The 20,478-nt window shown below is 38.9% G+C and overlaps 1 protein-coding gene across 2 annotated transcripts in view; it reads left to right on the forward strand.

The window, feature by feature from the left end:
* Positions 1 to 20,478, forward strand: part of LOC102528159 (tumor protein D52) — a 158,166-nt gene that overhangs the window by 81,890 nt on the left and 55,798 nt on the right. Inside the window, exons 1-2 of one of the 2 annotated variants that reach the window (XM_006202383.4) lie at positions 738 to 999; positions 12,163 to 12,344. In XM_006202383.4, coding sequence (XP_006202445.2) covers positions 784 to 999; positions 12,163 to 12,344 — 398 coding nt within the window. In that variant the 5' untranslated portion in view covers positions 738 to 783. Of the gene's footprint in view, positions 1 to 737; positions 1,000 to 12,162; positions 12,345 to 20,478 lie in introns of those variants that run through there. The other variant, XM_072951781.1, reaches the window with a different exon arrangement.

Genomic DNA, 20,478 nt, shown 5'->3' on the forward strand with positions numbered 1-20,478 from the left:
GTAAATTCAGGCAATTAACATCGTGGAGGGGAAAGGGAGAAAATAAGAGTGAGGGTGGGGCCCCTGGTGGTACACAGTTAGACATTACTAAATTTCTTAATTCCCTAGAGATAACTGTAGCTAGCTACAGGTGACCAGAAAGGTCTCAGATTAGTATTTTTGCACCGTGAGTGAACTGACCGCAATATAGGCGAAGAAAGACAAACTTGGATCCAGGCGTTCACAAATATTTAAGCCCAATTTATGCCCGCTGTCAGGGATCCAACTGCAAAATTCCTGCCTCCGTAAGTAAACTTACTGGCATACTAAGTGCTAAACGGTATAAAGAAAACTGTGGGGGCACAACACTGCCTGGGGTTCCAGTTCTAAATGAGATAATCGAGGAGAACCTCGCATTTGAGCAGAGACCTGAACAGCGGCGGGGGAATGAGCCTTGGGGCCCACCTGTGCAGACAAGCGGGCGGCGAGGGCAGCAAGCGTCGCATTGTTAAGAATTTACATCAGAACGAGGCCCAAGGGGTGTCTGGGACGGCAAACGGCTGCAACTCAAAACTCTTATCATGCAAAACTCAGCGGGTCGCTGCCAACAGAGGACCTTCAGCCACCAAGAATTAGCCCAGTAAGTTTAGCCTAAACCCTCTCTCACCCCACACTCCTCCCGTGCCCCGACCAGGCCACGCCCACCGGCCCATAGTGCTCTGCAAGGGGGAGGGCCTCTTGTTGCTCCGCCCCGTGACCTGCGCGCTTGCGGAGAAGCCAAAGGTCAGAGGTTGTGGAGCCGTCATGGCGGCGCTGTGTCGAACCCGTGCCGTGTCTGCCGAGAGTCATTTTCTGCGAGTATTTCTGTTCTCTCGGCCCTGTCGAGGCGCAGGCACTGAAAGTGGCTCCGGAGGCGAGAGTTCTGACTCCACGGAGCCTAGAACGCGTCCAGGCGGCTTCGCGAGCGCTTTGGAGCGGCACTCGGAGCTGCAGCGGAAGGCGGAGCTCGGGCGGCTGAGAGTGAGTCGCGGGGCTACGCCAGCGACGCGGCGGCGGGTGGGGCGGAGGGTTGGGGCGGAGCCTAGAGTGGGGGCTGGAGGCGGGAGTCAGGGCGGAGCCCGCTGTTGGGGTGGAGCCGGGAGCCGGGACGGAGCCCGACGTAGTGGGGAGTGGAGCTGGGATTAGGGCGGAGCCTGGCATAGAGGGTGGGGCAGGAGTCGGGGCGGAGCCCGCCTCTCGGTGAGTGGGACCGAGAGACCGGCGTGGAGCCCGGTGTTGGGAGTGGAGCGGGGAGCCGGGACGTGAGCTGGCCCAGCTGCTGGCTACTGGGAATAGCAGGTGGTGGTGGTGGTTTCCTGTTTGTTGTACTTTTTATGGTATTTACATGCTGGACCTGCGCTGTCCACGCTCTTTGGCGCGCGTCTTCCTGAAGCGAGTGCTGCCAGTGAGGCGTCTAGAGCGACTCTGGGAACTCGGAGTAGAACTGGACTCTCACCGGGAGAGGCAGGGCTCTTTGCTGGTCTTGTTCTGCACAGTAGCCGCAGCATGGAGCTTATTGTCTGGTGTACCAGGCTCTTCATAAACATTTCTTAATTCGGTGGTTAGGTGAATGAGAGAATTATTGTCTCAATGAACTTGAGCAAGTAGTTTAACCTGTCGGTGCTTCACTTTCCTCTTCTGTAAATTAACTTTTTAAAAAATCCATCTGTCTCAGGCAATAATTTTGTAAAATACAATTATTCGATAAATGAAATGGGAGAAGAAGACATAAATACAAGTCATTTTTAAATTAAAGTATAGTCAGTATACAATGTGTCAATTTCTGGTGTACAGAATGTTTTAATTACACATATACATACATATATTACTTTTCATATTCTTTTTCGTTATACATTACTGTAAGATACTGAATATAGTTCCTTGTGCTATCCAATATAAACTTTTGTTTATTTAAAAAATTTATTTTTTTATTGATGTAGAGTCAGTTTACAATGTGTTAATTTCTGGTGTGCAGCATGTTTCAGTCATGCATACATGTATTCGTTTTCATATTCTTTTTCATTATAGGTTATTACAAGATATTGAATATAGTTCCTTGTGTTGTACAGAAGAAACTTGTTTATCTATTTTATATATAGCAGTATTGCTAAATCTCGAACTCCCAGTTTATCCCTTCCCACCTCATTTCCCCCTGGTTTGTTCTTTATGTCTGTGAGTCTGTTTCAGTTTTGTAAATAAATTCATTTGTGTCTTTTTTTTTAGATTCCACATATAAGTTATATGGTATTTTTCTTTCTCTTACTGACTGACTTCAACAAGTCATATTTTTTGAATATTTAGAGTCAGGAGACAAATTGGATGTCTGGCAATATTAAATTATATAAAAATAAACTCTCTCAATTTCTGTACTTATCTCCTTGGGAACAAGTACCAAACAGCTCACAGATGGGTAGTGTCTTGGGTTCTGGAAAACTGCCTGGCATCTAGTACAGTGCTTGACTCTTACTGGGATTTCGTAAGTATCTGCCAAATGGGTGAATGAATGAATAGTACACATAGTGCACATTTGAACTTCAGTTATGCCTGGGCTGTCTTTGAATTGAGATCTCTGTGTGACTGCTTACAAACTGATGTACAAGTGAGAATAGTACAGGCTTGAACATGTGAGTTAAAGGCCCGAGTCCAGAATAATGATTGAGCTAAAACAATCATAAGAGTAATAGGAAAACTGAAAATACCAAATTAGTTTTATTTTAGTGTGTATTGGAAGTTTTCAGTACTTTTCTGACATACTCATTTCTGACATGAGGAATATGAGCAGTTGTTAGGTAATGATGTAAAGAATCAACTTTGTGGAAAAAAACCTTTTACTTCACTCTTTGAAGTTTCTGAATCTATTTAATTGAAGAGCATCTTGAGATTATAAGATGAGTAAAGTTCATCTTTATTGTGTGATCAGAATTTTTGAAAAAAATTGTTTGCAAAATATAGAAATAATATGTGCTTACTTTAAAAAAAGAATGTAAATAGCAGTGAAGGTTATTGTGCAAAATGTAAAAGCCCCCTTTCCCTTTTCCTCACTTTCTCAAAGCTGGAAGGTGTGTATTTTAAATGTGTAACTACTAGAGATTTTGTATATGAATATAAGCTTATTATATTATATATATTTTAAAACATTATTAATGTTTAAGAATGTAAGCTCTGGATTCAGACAGTCTTGGTTTGAATCCTGATTCTTCTATCATTTACTGGCTGTGTTTCCTTGAGAAATTACTTAATATCTGTGTGTCTTTTACTTTTTTTATAAAAGGAAACCTTGTCGTGGGATTATTATGAGATTAGGTGAATTCATTATTTAAGCACTTAGCACAAGTACCTGATAATAAGCACCATATATTTTCATTACTGCTGCTAAAAATTGCTATTCTCACTTAACTGTAACTTTGAATATTTTTCTTTATCACTTCATACGTGTAGTATATTTTCCATTGTTCCTAGGTTCACAGGGGATTGATTCTAGGATGCTCTGTGATACCAAAATCCCTCGATGCTCAAGTCCCTTTTATAAATGGTACAGTTGACCCTCTGCAGTTCCCACATCTGCAAATACAGAGGGCTGACTGTATACCTCATTGAAAAAATGTTTGTTTGGTATTCCATGGTGCAGATATAGCATAATGTATTTAACCAGGCCTTCACTCATGAGCTTCTAGGTTGTTTCTGGGTTTTTTTGTTTTTTGTTTTTTGTTTTCATTAATACAGACAATGCTACAGTGAGTATTTACATATTTTTGGATATTTGTGGTATATATGCTGGGTCAGAATGTACATATAATTTGAGTTTTGATTGATACAGACTGTTTGCACCACACTCCCACCTACAGTGCAAGACAGTGCCTATTTCCTTGCCCACTTGTGCATGCAGGGTATTATAAGTGGGTTTTCTTGGTACTGAGCAGTCCAAACAAAATGCAGAAGTTGGAAACTGGAGTTGTTTATTCCTCACTTCTGGTATCATTTTGTGACTTTTATCAAGATAACTGCATGTTCACATTTTTTGTCTTAATAATAGGTAAATTGCTATCAATTTAAACTCATAAAATACATTTATACCAACAAGATACCACATTTATGTTATATATATTGGATCTTTATATTGGGATTTGAAAATGTGTATATGTAGGGATGAAAGTTAACATTGTACCCATTGACTTAATTCTTATCCTTCAAGTGTAGACTTATGTATCTATATGTGCATCTCAGAAATAAGTGATATTCAATAAGAGTCAAGGAAGTTATCCTTAAAAGGAACTTTCCCTTGCAGGTAAATTTAATCAAGGGTGGTTTGTTGTGAATTCTCTACCTTAAAATTTCTGTGAGGTTACCAGTTAAAGGGATCTCTCATTTAAATGATCTGAAGGGCCATTTTTCTTTTCCTTGGTTTATTACCTTTTGGATTTTTTATGCATCTGTCTCTTTTTAGGATGGGGACCAACTCCTTTTCATTTTTGTAACCAATATAACACATACTTATGTATAGAGGGCCTGTTAAATATTTTCTAAATACATTTTTTTGTCAGATACCTTTTTCCTTTTTTGTTTTTTAAGAATATTTAAAAAGCTTTAACCCTCTTACGTCACTTAGACAGTAAAGATTTGTAGAACCTGTTGAGCCAATCAGGAGCTGTGGAATTGCAGAAGACTAATCTGATAGCCACAAGGTGGCAATAGTTGAGCAAATAATTGCTTTTCTGCTTTATGAATATTACTGTTTCTTAACAGTAGAGGGTGGCATATTTCAGCATATTGAAAAAATGGTTTGCAAGAGGTTTTGAGGCCACACAGTAGAACATTTTATTGTTTTAAGATGGAGAATAACATTTTACTATTTTAGCTTATTTATGTAGAAGACTGATGTTATAATACACTTTATAGTTTCATTTTAGCAGTATATTTGATTTTATATAAATATTTTTAAAAGTTATTTTTCACTTTTTCATGAATATTTCTTATTGATATTTTTAATTTCAAAATGCTGAAATATTCCTGAAGGCCAATATTTAGATCAGATATTTTTTCCTTTCAGAATACTAGAAAAATCCAAAAAATAGCTTATTTGAAGGATTTGTTTCAACTCTCTTACTTTTAGTACAAGTTTTAAGTCTACTAAATTCATGTAATAGTAGTAGTATACAGTGTTATTTAACCCTTTATTTTCTTACTAGTTTTATGTTGACAACTTAAAAAAATTACAGCAGTGATTTAAAAACTAATATGTAAAGGAATAATGAAAAATATTGCTGGTTTTAACCATAGTGTTCCGTGGTTTTTACACTGTAGAATTCTAGGAGACTTATTTCTGCATTGGTAATGAAAGTCCTTTGAAATGTTTAGTTTCACGGTGGAGTCAAACATTTTCAAAGCAGGTTTAGAGGAAATGACCAGCTAATTTAAAGACAATGAAGGAGTTCATTGAGGTAGATACAAATCTCTAAAGAAAGTTGGTTTTTATCAACAGCTATAATATAGCTATAAATAATACCATACATTTCCTAAATGAAAAGATGAATATATTTTGAATGTATTTTCTTTCCTGGGTGGTCATATGCTCTGATCACACATAATCAGACTCTTTTATGGCTTCCCAAGTCAGCGTTAGCTTTCACTAGTTGTATATCTTTCTTAACTCTTGTTTTTGCTCGAAACCTCACTCCCTTCTTTTAAAGTTTCTGGATTTTGCTTTATTTTGTTTTTTTCTTTTAAAAGTTATGTTACAACTTTCTCTTTTGACTATCTTAATTTTTTTAATGTGATTATGACCCTTAAGTTTGCTTTTATCTATTGACATAAAATAACAGAGGAAGCCTGGTTTGTAGGGATTTGGGAATAAAATTAAACAGTGATGATTCAGTGTGGATTTTCCCTCTCTTTGTAAAGCTTTGAGCACTCTGCTGTTAGGAACTGGCAGATTTGGAATGATAGACTCCTAGTCCAGGAGACAGTGACTCAACAAGTCCCCTGGTCTCTAGCCACCGACCCAGGTTGAGACAGTCGGGTCCTCCCAAAGGAGATACGTGTATATGGAGCAGAGAATGTTTATCCCAGAGAAATGAAAACTTATTTTCATATTCAAAACTTGTGCACAAATGTTCATAGCAGCTTTATTTGTAGTAGCCAAAAGCTGTAAACAGCCCAGAGGTCCTTCAACTGGTCGATGGTTAAACAAGCTATATTGTGGAATACTACTCAGCAATAGAAAGGAACAAGTGGTTGATAGCACACAGCAACCTGAATGACTCAAGGGAATTATGCTGAATGGAAAAAACCAATCCTGAAGGATTACATACCGTGTGATTCCACTTATGTGACATTCTTGAAATGTCAAAATTGCAGAGATGAGGAACAGATCAGTGGTTGCTAAAAGTTAGGATAGGGCAGAAGGGAGATGGGGAGTTATAAAAGGACAACACAAGGGATCCTTGTGGTGTTAGAACTGTCCTGTAACTTGGCTGGTGGCAAATACATGAACCTTCACATGTGATAAAATCGTATAGAACTAAATACACACTCACACAAATGAGTATCTAAAACTGGTGAAATCTGAATATCATAGGTAGATTTTATCAGTGCCACTTTCTTTGTTGCAGTAGTATATTGTGGTTTTACAAGATGTTACCATTGGGAGAACTGAGTAAAGGGTGCAAGAGATCTCCGTGTATTATTTCTTATAATTGTATGTGAATTTACAATGGTCTCAAAATAGAAAGTTTAATTTAAAAAAAAAAGGATCATTTCACTAATCTGTCAGGCACAGCACTAGTAAGGCCAGTGAATTCCAGAAGCATGAGCCCATTATCCCACATAATTTCCTGTAACATGATTTCTTTGGTTAGAAGCAATGCTTTTTGGAATATCATAACAATGAATATGAGATTCTGTAAGTTCATGGATGGTGAGTTTGGTAGAAGCTTTGCAGGCAGGGAAGGCAAATCTATATTCAGAGTAAGTGTATATTCCTGTAATAATATATCACTATCTTCTCCATTTAGAATGGTCCAATGTAATCAACCTGCCACCAGGTGGCCAGCTGATCCTTCCAAGGAATGATGCTATATTGGAAGCTTAGTGCTGGTTTCTGCCGTGGCACATTGGTCATTCAGCAGTGGCCGTAGCCAAATACTACTCACAGAGTGAGTGGAAGTTAGTATTCCTGAATCCATGTATAACCTCCATCCCACAAAAATTCAGGGTCCTACCACCTGATAAAATTTCTAGTTGGCCAGTGGTCTGGGACATATTGAGATACTCTCCCCACCCGTAAGACAGAAGTACATCTCTGCTGTCATGGCAACTTTGTTCTTGAACCCACTGGAGAGGTGGGCAGGAGTGGTTGGAGAAAGAGGTTGACTGACATCCACAAGACTGGTTATCTTGTCCCTTGATTATTGAGATTCTTCTCTGCTGAAGAAATTACTCACTTTCATTTAATTATTCAAATTCATTTATTTTCTTACTCTGTGCCAGTTCAGAGAGGTCTACCTTCCTCTTTCCCAGACGTTCTTGTCATCTGTTTCTCAATCATGTTCTTATTAAATCCCTGACCATCCAGCAGAATTATTAGTCACTTCTCACAAATCGATATAGATCCCAGCATTGACTAAGAAAAGTAAAGATGACTTAAAGAAATGGAAAGATATCCCATGTTCTTGGATTGGAAGAATTAATATTGTTAAAATGGCCATACTACCCAAAGCAATCTACAGATTTAATGTGATCTCTATCAAATTACCCAGGACATTTTTCACAGAACTAGAACAAATACTCCTAAAATTTATATGGCATCACGAAAGACCCAGAATTGCCAAAGCAATACTGGAGAAAAAGAATGAAGCTGGAGGAATATCCCTCCCAGACATCAGACAATACTGCAAAGCTATGCAATCAAAACAGCATGGTATTAGTACAAAAACAGACATATGGATCAATGGAACAGAATAGAGAGCCCAGAAGTAATCCCACAAACTTTTGGTCAATTAATCTTTGACAAAGGAGGTAAGAACATACAATGGAGTAAAGACAGTCTCTTTAGCAAATGGTGTTGGGATAACTGGACAGCTGCATGTAAAGTTAGGATACTCATTCATACCATACACAAAAATAAACTCAAAATGGCTTAAAGACTTAAATATAAGACAAGATGCTATAAACCTCTTAGAAGAAAACATAGGCAAAACATTATCTGACATAAATCATAACAGTGTTCTCCTAAGACAATCTACCCAGGCAATAGAAATAAAAACAAAAATAAGCAAATGAGGGACCTGGTTAAACTTATAATCTTTTACATAACAAAGGAAACCATAAGCAAGACAAAAAGACAACCTACAGAATGGGAGAAAATATTTGCAGAAGATGAGACTGACAAAGGTTTAATTTCCAGAGTATATAAACAGCTCGTAAAACTTGATGAGAAAAAACCAAACAACCCAGTCCAAAAATGGTCTGGAGACCTAAACAAGCAGTTCTCCAATGAAGACATACAAACGGCCAATAGGCACATGAAAAAATGCTCAATATTGCTAATTATTAAAGAAATGCAGATCAAAACTGCCATGAAGTATCACCTCATACCAGTCAGAATGGCCATCATTCAAAAGTCCACAAAAGACAAATGTTGGAGAGGCTGTGGAGAAAAGGGAACCCTCCTACACTGTTGGTGGGAATGTAGTTTCGTGCAGCCATTGTGCAAAACAGTATGGAGATTTCTCAAAAGACTAAACATAGACATACTGTATGATCCAGCAAACCCACTCCTGGGCATATATCCAGAGGGAACCTTGATTCAAAAAGATAACTTGCACCCCAGTGTTCATAGCAGCACTATATACAACAGCCAAGACATGGAAACAATCCAAATGTCCATCAACAGATGACTGGATAAAGAAGTTGTGGTATATTTATATAGTGGAACACTACTCAGCCATAAAAATAATAAATTAATGCCATTTGCAGCAATATGGATGGACCTGGAGAATGTCATTCTAAGTGAAGTAAGCCAGAAAAAGAACGAAAAATACCATATGATATCACTTATATGTGGAATCTAAAAAAAAAAAGACATAAATGCATTTATTTACAAAACAGAAACATTCACAGACATAGAAAACAAACTTACAGTTATCAGTGGGGAAAAGGGATCGAAAGAGATAAATTGGGAGGTCAAGATTTGCAGATACTAAGATACTAAGAAACATATAAAATAGATAAATAGCAAGTTTATTATACTATGTAGCACAGGGAACTATATTCAATATCCTGTAGTAACTTATGATGAAAAAGAAAATGAAAACGAATACATGTATGTGCATGTATGACTGAAGCGTTATGCTGTACACCAGAAATTGACACAACGTTGTAAACTGACTATACTTCAGTAAAAAAATGCATATACAAAAAAAAAATCAGTATAGATCCCTTAGGCCATCTCTCTTCCCAGGCAAAAATCATCATTTAAGTGCCCTGCTCAGTGTCATTCAGGGCTACTCTAGCTCTGCACTGCCCTGCACCTGGACAAGTCTGTCAGCGTCTCCAGTCTGCATCTGTCCCTGTCAGAGTCTTCTGAGCCCCACCACATGTGCTGGGTTGTAAAATCCAAGTATCAAAGGAGCTTGCCTGGTTGCCTAGACCTGATGCAGAGTCTGATCTTATTCTGGGCCCCACTCAAAACTGGCAGCTTTTTGGGTTACTTGGTAAAAGCATTGAAGAAGCACATCCAAATGAGGTGTTTGTTGCCTGCAAAATTCGAAAGACTGCTAGGCATTAATTGAGATTCTTGCTTAGTGGTAAGAAAGAGCATCTTGACATAGCCCAGAACACTGGCCCCCTAGGAATTCCACCAAGACCCAGCATTCTTGTGGGATTTATTTCCCACCCTCTGGCATACGTGTGTCTAGATAATTGCAGCTTTCTGCTTCCAGGTCCAGTCAGCACGTGTACTGGAGCAGCATGCTGTCCAGTGGGATGGAGTGGCAGTCAAAGTCTTTGCAGACTAGACTGTGACATAGAGCTAGAGAATTAATGTAACCCTGAAGTATATAGTCTTTACTAGCAGGTCTAGAAAAAGAAAGCATTTGTTAGATAATTATTGCCACCAGGTGCTGGGAGATACTTGATTTGCTCCAGCCATGAAATCACATCTGGAACAACAGCTGGAGTTACCACTTGATTAAATTTATGGTAATAAGTTGTCATTCTCTAAGACCCATCTGTTTTCTGCAGGCCTCCTAGGCAGGTTGAATGGGCATGTGATAGGGATCACCACTCTGCATCTTCCAGGCCCTTGATCGTGGCACTAATTGCTGCCGTGCCTCTAGCAAGCAGTGTTGCCTTTGCTTTACTTGTCTGGTAGGTAGGGGAAGTTCTAGTGTCTTCCACTTGGCCTTCCCTACCTCAATAGCCCTTACTCCGCAGATCAAGGAACCGACGTGGGGATCCTGCGGATTGCTGCGTATGCCTGTTCCAACTGTGCAGTCTAGAACGAAGGAGATAACAACAGAGCAGGTTCATGGGGTGGGTCTGAGCTGGCATTCCATTTATCACGTGATCTCCTTAAGCCCCTGTTCTTCTGACTGGTATTGAATTGGTAGTGTCAGAGTTAGTGTAAGTTCAGATGATCCATGAAAAGTCTCATTACTTCTCCTTCCCCAGTGGACAGTCATTCTTGATAAATAGTCACAGCTCCCTTTGGGAAAGCTTGAAGGAAGACTGGTGGTGCAAATTTTCGGTTATGTAGCAGGATCCTTCCTCAAGGGAATATGACCTCTTCTTCATTCAGAAGACTTGAGGTCTAGGAATTGGTTAATGTTTGGGAATAGATTGAGGGGCCGTATTGTTCATATGTGGTGACTCAAGTCAGACTTCAGTTCTCTAGAACTAGAGTTTTCCATCTGTTTTATTTCTAAAGACACTATAATCAACCAGCCAACACCAAAGAGCTCTGCAGGTCAGACTATGCCGATGACTGCTCAGGCTGCTGCCCACCGCGTTGACGGCTAGTAAGTGCTGACTCGACTCCTGCCAGTGAAGGATCTCATTTTCTCCTCTGAATTCAGGGAGCTCTTTTTGGCAGCAGTTCTCTGTCAGTCCCGGCCTACAGAGAATAGCCACCACCCAGCTCATCAGGAATGCTGGTGCTCCCTTCACGAGGTATTCTCTTAGCCTCGGTAAAGTGAGTATCTGATAGAGCCTTCTGGGGGCTATAGTAAGGGATGGTGACATCATAAATCATAAATGCACTCCAACATTTCATTCTCCTCAAGCCTTTGGATACCTTCCTCTGTGGTATACTAAGGAAGTTCCGGTATTTCAACTTCATCTAGTGTAATGTATCTTTGGGTTCAGGTTTCATTCAACCAACCAAGCAAACTATTAAAAGCCACTCCAGCCACTTAAGCTAATAAATTGTATCTGAATCTCTGCTTAGTGAGCCCATATGAGTAAGTTTGGCCCTCTCACCCTGATTTAGTATCCTTAGGATCCATTCCCTTAAATATCCCCAGTTTCTGTTGATATAAATTGGCAAAATCATGCAGTTCTGATTATGCAACCTCTTCTCATAACTATTTCGCCCTATCCAGCATAATTACTCTCCTGCTGCTATGATATAACTGTATTATAAAGATTTCTAAACATTTTTGGTCATGCCTCTTGAGTAAGAAATTTTTGAGCACATGTTCCAATATTTACTTTAAACAGATTTATATATACTATAGTACTATTTATTATAGACATTTTAAAGCACTTACGGAAAAACAAAGCACTTTAAAGGGTGACGTAACAAACCATGACTAGAAGTTTCAGCTGAGGCTTTGTGTAAGGACACTCCTCACCTGCTTCCATTCCAGATTCCTCTCTGGGCCACCACATCTGCACCATCCCCCACCAAGCGCAGATGCCTTCTTTCTCTGGCTCCTCTTCAAGAAGAAAAGGAAGGGAGAGGAAGTTAAAGAGTATATCTGGCTTCTTAAAGAAAAATTTCATTTCAGTATTTTTTATTATTGCTGAAAAGTGAAAATATACAGCAAACTGACTTTTAAAAATTTCCTTTGTAAAGCATTATTATTCCTATCATATTCTGCCTTTGTATTGAATTGTATGCATGTAAGTATCTCTTTTCATGTTTAGGGCTCTCCAAAAAATGTGGAATCCTTCGCGTCCATGCTGAGACATTCTCCTCTTACACAGATGGGACCTGCCAAGGATAAACTAGTCATTGGACGCATCTTTCATATTGTGGAGAATGATCTCTATATCGATTTTGGCGGCAAGTTTCATTGTGTATGTAAAAGACCAGAAGTGGATGGAGAGTAAGTAGAATCACTTCCAAGTGCTTTAAGTGTGTGCATAATAGTTGAGATGCCTCAAAATTTATTGGTGATTTTTGAAAAGACGGAAAATACGCTTATTTCTCTTCATAGTGCTAGTTAGTCAAGTTGGGCCAGATTCATGTCTTCTCAAAGCAGTAGGAGCAAGTTTGGGGGAAGATTTGAATGTTCATCCTGATAATAAACCATTCCACACTGTAAAATTAAAAGCAGCTATATGTGCTGCTCAGGCCATTTTACACGTAACTTCCTGCCTCTTCCTCTGTCCACAGTCTCTTTCTACTTCCCAGGGAAGCCTCTGCTTTCTACTTCTTTGTGCTCCTTTTTCTTACTCTACCAGAATCTGATGCTTCAGCATTTTTTTTTTACTTACTATTGTACATCTGTTCTCAGGATTATGATTTTTCCCATTGTATGAACAGAATTCATTCTGTTTATAATCTGTGTCAAGATATTTGTGAATATGAATACACATTGTGTAAACCACTAAGATGGGAGACCTGGAAGGAGAATATAGAGTGAAAAGAGATGTGGAACTAAGATTCTGAGATTGGAAAACAACAGTAAGCAAGATAGAAATGAATTTTTTCCATCAATTTTTAATGTGCTTTTTTTTTTAATTTTACCATTTCTGACAACCAGGATACGTCTTGTAGTTGATACAATCTAATTGGCATGTAAAAATTCTTAATAGTACTTATGATGACTCTAGTAATCAGTGGCATCTTAGGATGAATTACAGTGATCAAGAAGTTTGTGATGTTTCAGAATGAGTCAGACTGTAAAAATGAATAGAGTTTACTCTAACTCTAAGGGAGCAGTTATGAGAATGGGTTGCCTCTGTCTGGAGAGCTCTGACTATCTAAAGGTCTGTTTGATACCAGGGCTCACTCAGTCAGGAGACAGGAGCTTCTACCTGAATCTGAATAGAACCTGACAAAATGAACAGAATACACATTTCCTTAGATCTGTGATGTTTGAGTAGATATTGAACAGCTGGCTCTCCAATAAATAAAAGGCCCCGATTGGATGTAAAATACTCCTGCCGTGGCCACTTTTACGTTACCAGTGTGATGTCACTGAACGCGGAATTGGGAATATGTGTGCACAGTCACTCTCACAGGCTGGTGCAGCCCTGCTCCAGCACACCTCTCCTCAGGTAATCAGAAGCTACACAGTGTCTTCGCAAGGTGAGTGGTGTAAACTGGGTGATACCTGGAATAGAAACTGGGTTCTGTGCTATGTGGCGTGAGAGGTAGTGGCTCAGTCTTGACTTGCTCTGGTATATCAAGTAACACACAGGTTTAGTCCAAAATGGTAAGACCTAAAGAAATTTCTAAGTAACTTGTGTCCATTCATCCAGATTTTAATACTATAATCTGTATCTATTGTGTAATGGGTTATTGAAAGGGTTAAGTTAGACAATGTCTGTAAAGATGGACAGTGATTAGTATATAGTTAAACAGATGTTACTATACTGTTATTATTCCTTAAATCCCGGTGGTTTAGGGGTTTTGTGACATCATGATGACACCCATCAAGAATTCCTACTGAGGAGGGTTTATAGACCATGCAGGTATGGAGATATGTGCTGCAGTAACACGACTGTAATTAACAAGGCAGGGATTCAAACCTAGGGCTGTGTGTATCCATCACCCAGGGATGTTCTTTCACTCTACGGTGCTTCTCTCTAAATCCTACAACATGCAGCTACTAGAGTGCCACATAAACCTCCTAAAATAGTCTCACACATGAACCAGGTTTAAAATAGGGACCCTGAAAGCAGCGTGGTAGTGAAGCTCTGTAAAGGTCTGTTAAAGCCTGGTAGGTAGCCTGTTCTAGTATCCTGGGTTATGGTGTCGATGGTACAGTGTGTTTGGATACCGTTGCCATCAGTAAGCTGATGACCAGTGGGTCCAGGCTTTGTTTCAGGATGGACGTGAATCATAATTGTGATGAGACGTGAAGTCCCAGGAACCGGTTAACGTCTGATGATGGTTAGTAGCTTAGAGTCAGCATGCCTTCTGTTATTTGGGAATGATATATTTCAAAAAAATTTATCTGGCAAATAATGGAAAGTTGACTCTTTACACATGTGACATTTAATTTGTAATTGATTCTTTTTATAGACATGTCATCTACTTTCTCGAACCGTGTTAGACCTTAAGTTGTTTAACCTGTTTTTTGCCTTTGTTTTGATGACCCAATGTCATAATTATACACATTAATTCCTGTATTGTGTCACAACGCAAATGTACAGACGTATTGTTCCTCAACCACATAAGCTTCCAGTTCTGTCATTTTTTGTGTCTTACTTTGTGGTGTCATCTTTTTCTACTGTTGTATCTGTGACTGCATTTTTAGCTTTTTCAGACTTACCAATTTTCTTCTTCTAATATTCTGATGCCTGGGAAATTGGTCACCAAATTTGTTGTGCTTAAAGCAAGAACAATTAGAGTTTGAGTCAGGACCTCGCAGCCTCTTCTGTAAGTAAATTGTATGTACTTCAGTACATGAACTTCAACATGCATTTTGACAGCAACTCCTCTGCTTAATTTTAATTCTCTTTGGGTTCTGTGGAGACTTGATGTCACCAGATAACTAGCTTCCTGATAAGTGAAGTGTAACCAGCTCGAGGTCTTGCCCGTGCTGACTGCCTTCACTGATGCCCTTGATAGGGATTGTCACAAATCAGAAAAGTGTGTGTTGAACCAGTCAAGGTGCTGAGTGTCTTGGACAAGAACAGTTGTTGTGGGTGAGACTTCAGCACCTCCAGTAGGAACAGTAGCGAAAACAAGGTGGAATTATTGAGTCTCAAGTACTATTTGAGATTCTACAGTGAATTTGTAAGTAAATGAGTAAATTTCTTGAGAACATTGTTAAGCCCAAAGTCTTGCTTTATGCATTGATTAGGTTGGCTGGCTTGGAGTGTACCTATAGTGACATTTTCTCGATTTCAAGAACTAAGCTGCTGATGTTATTTAATTTTATTTTTAAATAAACTGGGCCATGGTACAGTTTTTCACTGAGTCAGCAGGCGTTTAACGAGCAGCTATTATTTACTGTTTATTGTGTTCTGCAGGAATGGAGAAGAGGGGATTGATAATGGGGTCAGCTTGTGTCAGAGACGGTTACCCAGAGGAACTAATGAGTGAACTGAGTTGTAAAGGAAGGGTAGGAGATACCAAGTGCAGAAGATGAGAGGGAGCCAAACTTATAAAAGTTTTCAGTGAGAGAGAGCCTGGCCCTTCCAGGAATTCAAGTGGCTTAGTTCACTTAAGTTTAGGAGAAGTTGGAGGGGAGAGTAGAGGGATGGGCAGGACCCAGGTCTTCAAGGGATTTATACACCATTCTAAAAAATTGGGACTTTATTCTGAAAGTGGTAAAGACACATTAAAATATTTTAACAGGTAACATGGACCTCACTTGTGTTTCAGTGAGATCATTCTGGCAATAGTGTAGTGTAGTGTATAGTATTAGAAGAATGTAACTAGAGCTAGGGAGGCCAATAAGGAAGCTTCTGGAAAGAAATTGTAAGAATGTGAGTTAAGTCTGAGGGTCAGGAAAGGAGAATTTCATTAGTAATTTAGGAGATAGAAGAAACAGGTCTTGGTGACTGAGTAATTGAGCGTTGTGTGTCAGAGGGAAAAGTTTCTGATGGTGTTTGATTTCAGACCTGAATGACTAGGTAGATAATAAGTTGGGTTGGGGAGGTGGAGAAAGGGAATGTATTATGTTGATATTTTTGCCTGCTTCAAAAATAAAAATTAAAATGCCCAGATTTAGATCTGTTTGATTCTCCCATTTTCACTCCTGGTTATACTACTTCTTGTTAGTATCAGTTAAGGAACATTTTTCTTTTTACTGAAATATAAAACCCTTGTGGTTAAACCATGTTTATCTTTTTGGTTAAAGAGCCTTATTCTCTAACTTTTTATTTCATTAAGTTATATTTTAATTTTGATTTTTTGAGAGTTGTATACCTTTCTGTAAAATCCTAAAGTTCAGTTTTACAAGTAACGTCCATTGATTTACTAATGTTTTGTGAAGATTGTGTCTCTTAAAGCATTATTCCTACACTCACATCTCTCTCACAGCACACATGACTGACAGCTCTGAAAATCAAAACAAGCATGATTGGCAGTTCTAAGGTAACTAGCACGTACACTGAATATTATTTGTACTTTTGTTTGACACTGAGGTGGAATAAACAAGCTAATTGCCCAGTCTTTGTTTCTATTTCAGGTTGTGGGATATATAGGGTCACATAAAGGGTGGGATGGATACTGAATGTTTTAAAAAAAAAACCTGAAGTTTTCAAGGTATATTGGTGGAGGAAAAGAGAAAATGAGAATTTGAATTAAGTAGTTCTTTTTATTCCAGAGGACATGGTTCACAATTTAAAAGTATGCATATTTTTAAATAGATTGGTGGTTGAAAATCATTCTATTAGATTTTCCTTATCAAATCTCTGATTATTTTTTAGGATAAAAGAGTATCTGCTATATATAATTTTTAAATAAAAAACCTTAAGAATACATATAAATTATAAAATATCTCAGAAATGATCTGAGTTCATGAAACACATATAATTCAGACTTCGAATAACATCAGACTTAAAAAAACGTTCATAGATACAGAGAACAGATTGGTGGTTGCCAAAGGTGAGGGTAGGGGTGTGGTGAAATGGGTAAAGGTGGTCAAAAGGTACACATTTCCAGTTATAATGTAAATCAGTCATGGAGATATACTGTATAGCATGGTTACTATAGTTAATAATACTAAGTTGCATATTTGGAAGTTGCTAAGAGTAGATATTAAACGTTCTCATCACAGGAAAAAAATTCCTTTTGTACCTATTTATGGTGATGGATGTTAACTGGACTTACGGAAATCATTTCACGATATATACAAATATTGAATCATTACATTGTCCCCCTGAAACTAATATAATGTCATATGTCAATTATCCCTTAATAAAATTTTTTTTAAATGAACAAACAGCATTAAAAGTTTCCTCCCTTAAATATATTGCATAGCAATATTCTTTTGGATTGATTTTTTTCCTATTGGATTCTATTTTGATTGATGTACAAAATTGATTTGCTTCGTGTAGCATATTCACATATGTCTGTTTATATGTCCAATAAGTTTGCCTTATATGCCTTCCCAGGATTGTAGAGGTTAAAAGTGAATCTGGAAACTACTATGGTGGCTGCTTGTTAAGGAATGCTAGCAATTAAGTATTCCCACGAAAGCTTTGAAGTTAATATCTTAATAGGGCAACAAGGAGAAAAGGTCGAGGCTACATTCCTACAATTGCTTCCGGCTGTAGTTCTATTGACTTAAAAGTAGATTTTAGAAAAATTAAAAGTTATCTTAATAGAAGGTGTGAGTTCTATTTTAGTTTGTAGAATTTCATATTAATTTAGATTGCCACTTGATAACATCTAGAGACCTTCAGGGACCCAGAATTTCAACATATATTTTGTCATTTGTGGTTAAATAAGAACAGTAATAGCTAACATTTGTTGAACACTCTGTGCTAGGCACTTTGCTAAGAGATTTGCATGTGTGTGTGTGTGTGTGTGTGTGTGTGTTTTAAATCTTTTCATTAACCTAAGGTAGATACTGTTAACATCTTCATTAAAAAGCATTGTAGAAGCAAAGGCTTACAAAGTGACTTACCCAAGGACAGCCACTAGTAAGAAAGCAGACCTGAGAGAATGTTACCTCTAAGTCTATATTGTTACTACTGCTTTATAGATACTAATCAAATACACTTCTAGGGTACGTGTGTACGTGTAACTTGTTAAGTTTCTCAGCATATTGAGTATCTTAATTACAGTGTGCTGAATGCAGTTTAGAGGAGCTGTGTGACGTCTTTAGGAGGAGAGATGCACAGAGCCCAGTAACACAGGGGCTACACGAATAAATGCCTAAATGAATGATGTGGTTAAGCATAGAAGTGTTCAAAGGAGAACTGGAGGAGTGAGAGTGAATGGTTTCATGAACCAAAAAAGAGGCTCCTCAAAGAGATGGAACTTTGGCTAGATACTGAAGGATAGGGGAAGGGGTGCTGGGAGATGGATAGTGAGAGGACAGTGGTGGGGCAGACGGCATGAGCAATGGCCCAGAACTGAGAATGAGCTTGGTGGGGTTATGTTAGTTATCCAGATCTGTGTAACATACTACTCCAAAACTTAGTGGATTAAAACAAACCGTTTATTGTCTCACACAATTGCTGTGAGTCAGATATCCAGGAGTGCCTTTGCTGCACAGTTGTGGCTCAAGGTATCTTACGAGCTTCAGTTAAGATACTGGTCAGACTGCAGTCATCCGAAGGCTTGACTGGGGCTGGAGGATTTGCTTCTAAGGCAGCTCCCTCACATGCCTGGTGAGTTAGTGCTATTTGTGGGCAGGAGGCCTCAGGCCTTGTCACATGGGCCTCTCCACTGGACTGTTTGAGTATCCTCATGACACGGCAGGTGGCTTCCCCCTGAGTGAGTAATATCTAAGAGAGAACTTGAGGTGGTTGTGATGTCTTTTATGACCTAGTCACACATTGTCCTTCCTGCCATATTCTATTCATTAGAAGCAAGTCACTAAGTCACTCAATGGGAGGGAAATTAGTCCCTAACTTTTGTAGGGAGGTACGTACAAAGTATGTGTACATATTTTAAAACCACCATGGGTCAAGAGCCCATGACTTGGCTGAACCTTTAAGGACTAATGAAATATTTGCTTTGCTAGGTAGGAAAGGATGCTTATAGAAAACTCTGAATTTTAAGTTGAAAAGTTCTGACAGTGCAGATACAAAGGAGTCACATTTGGGGATTGGTGTTTTTGGACAATGACACAGTGATGTGTGAGACGGAATGGACAGGCAAGGCCAGTTCTGAGACTGTTACAGTAATGCCGGCAGGGGCTGACTAGGGGCTGGATGAGAGTGAGAAGAGATGGGACAGGAAAGCTAGGAGAGACCATTCAGAGAAATGACTAATAGGCTTTGGTGACTAATGCTTGAGGTTTCCTGCCCAGGTGACTAGAAAAATGGAGGTAACAGCAAAGGGGAAGTTGGGTAGAGCTGCTGTTCATAGGGCGGGGTGTGGAGCTCAGTTTTAGACATGTGGTGGTTCTGTAGATGTTTGGCCATATGAAATTGGCTCTATGAGAAATTGGGCTGTAGACCTGGAATGAGCAACTTCATATCTGGCTCTAAGATTCTGTGTCTTCTGCCTTTATCAGCAAGAACAAGACAAAGCAAAAAATCAAAGACAGTAGCATCCGTGCAGATTTCTGTTTGCTCCATATTAAGCGAGAGTGATTTTTTTTCCCCAGAAAGAAGTCTTGCAGTGTTCAGGTTCAGACATCCTGTTAGAGCTGAGTAGCTTTGTTTCTAAAAGTGAAGTGCAAATGTAAAAATAGCAGATGGGACCCTTCTGGAGAAGTAATATAACCTTCCTTGCCAGGTGTATTCAGTATTGGTTCATATTCTACATTTTCAACCAGAGTTCTGGAAGTTATTTCATTCATTTATTAGTAGATTTCTTGTTACTTTACCTTTTTCACTCTCAGGCCTCTTGTTCCTCTCTTCCACCTCCTTAGGAGATTGCCTTATCTCCTTCCTTACTGAAATTAAGTTCATACGTTAGTTTACTCTCTATGAAATTTCTGGATGTTTTAAGTAAAACATTGAATATCTGAAGTTTCATATGATTCAGCCTAATACTCTCTGGCTTTCCTATTCTTTACCTTGAATTTTCTGTATATCATCTTTTCTAGACAATTGAAAACATTTCACCTTTAGAACTATTTTTCTGTTTCTCCCTGACCCCCTAAACTGCTCTTATTTCCTAAATTTCCATTTCTTCCGCAGCTCAGCCCACTTGACTCTGCCCTCACTATTGTACTAATTGAAAGCACCCTCTTAAATTCATCAGTGACCTCTGGTCACCTGCCCAGTCATTTTTGCTCAAGTTCTCTGTAGCATTCAACACTGCTGGCTGTTCCCTTTCCTGAAATTGTCATCTACATCCACTTTCCTGGTTCTCCTACTTCCTTGTTCTTTTTCTACATTCCTATAAAAGTGCTTTTTTAAAGTGGTAGGAAGGGA

The sequence above is a fragment of the Vicugna pacos genome, chromosome 29, assembly GCF_048564905.1.
Source record: "Vicugna pacos chromosome 29, VicPac4, whole genome shotgun sequence".
Taxonomy (NCBI): Eukaryota; Metazoa; Chordata; class Mammalia; order Artiodactyla; family Camelidae; genus Vicugna; species Vicugna pacos.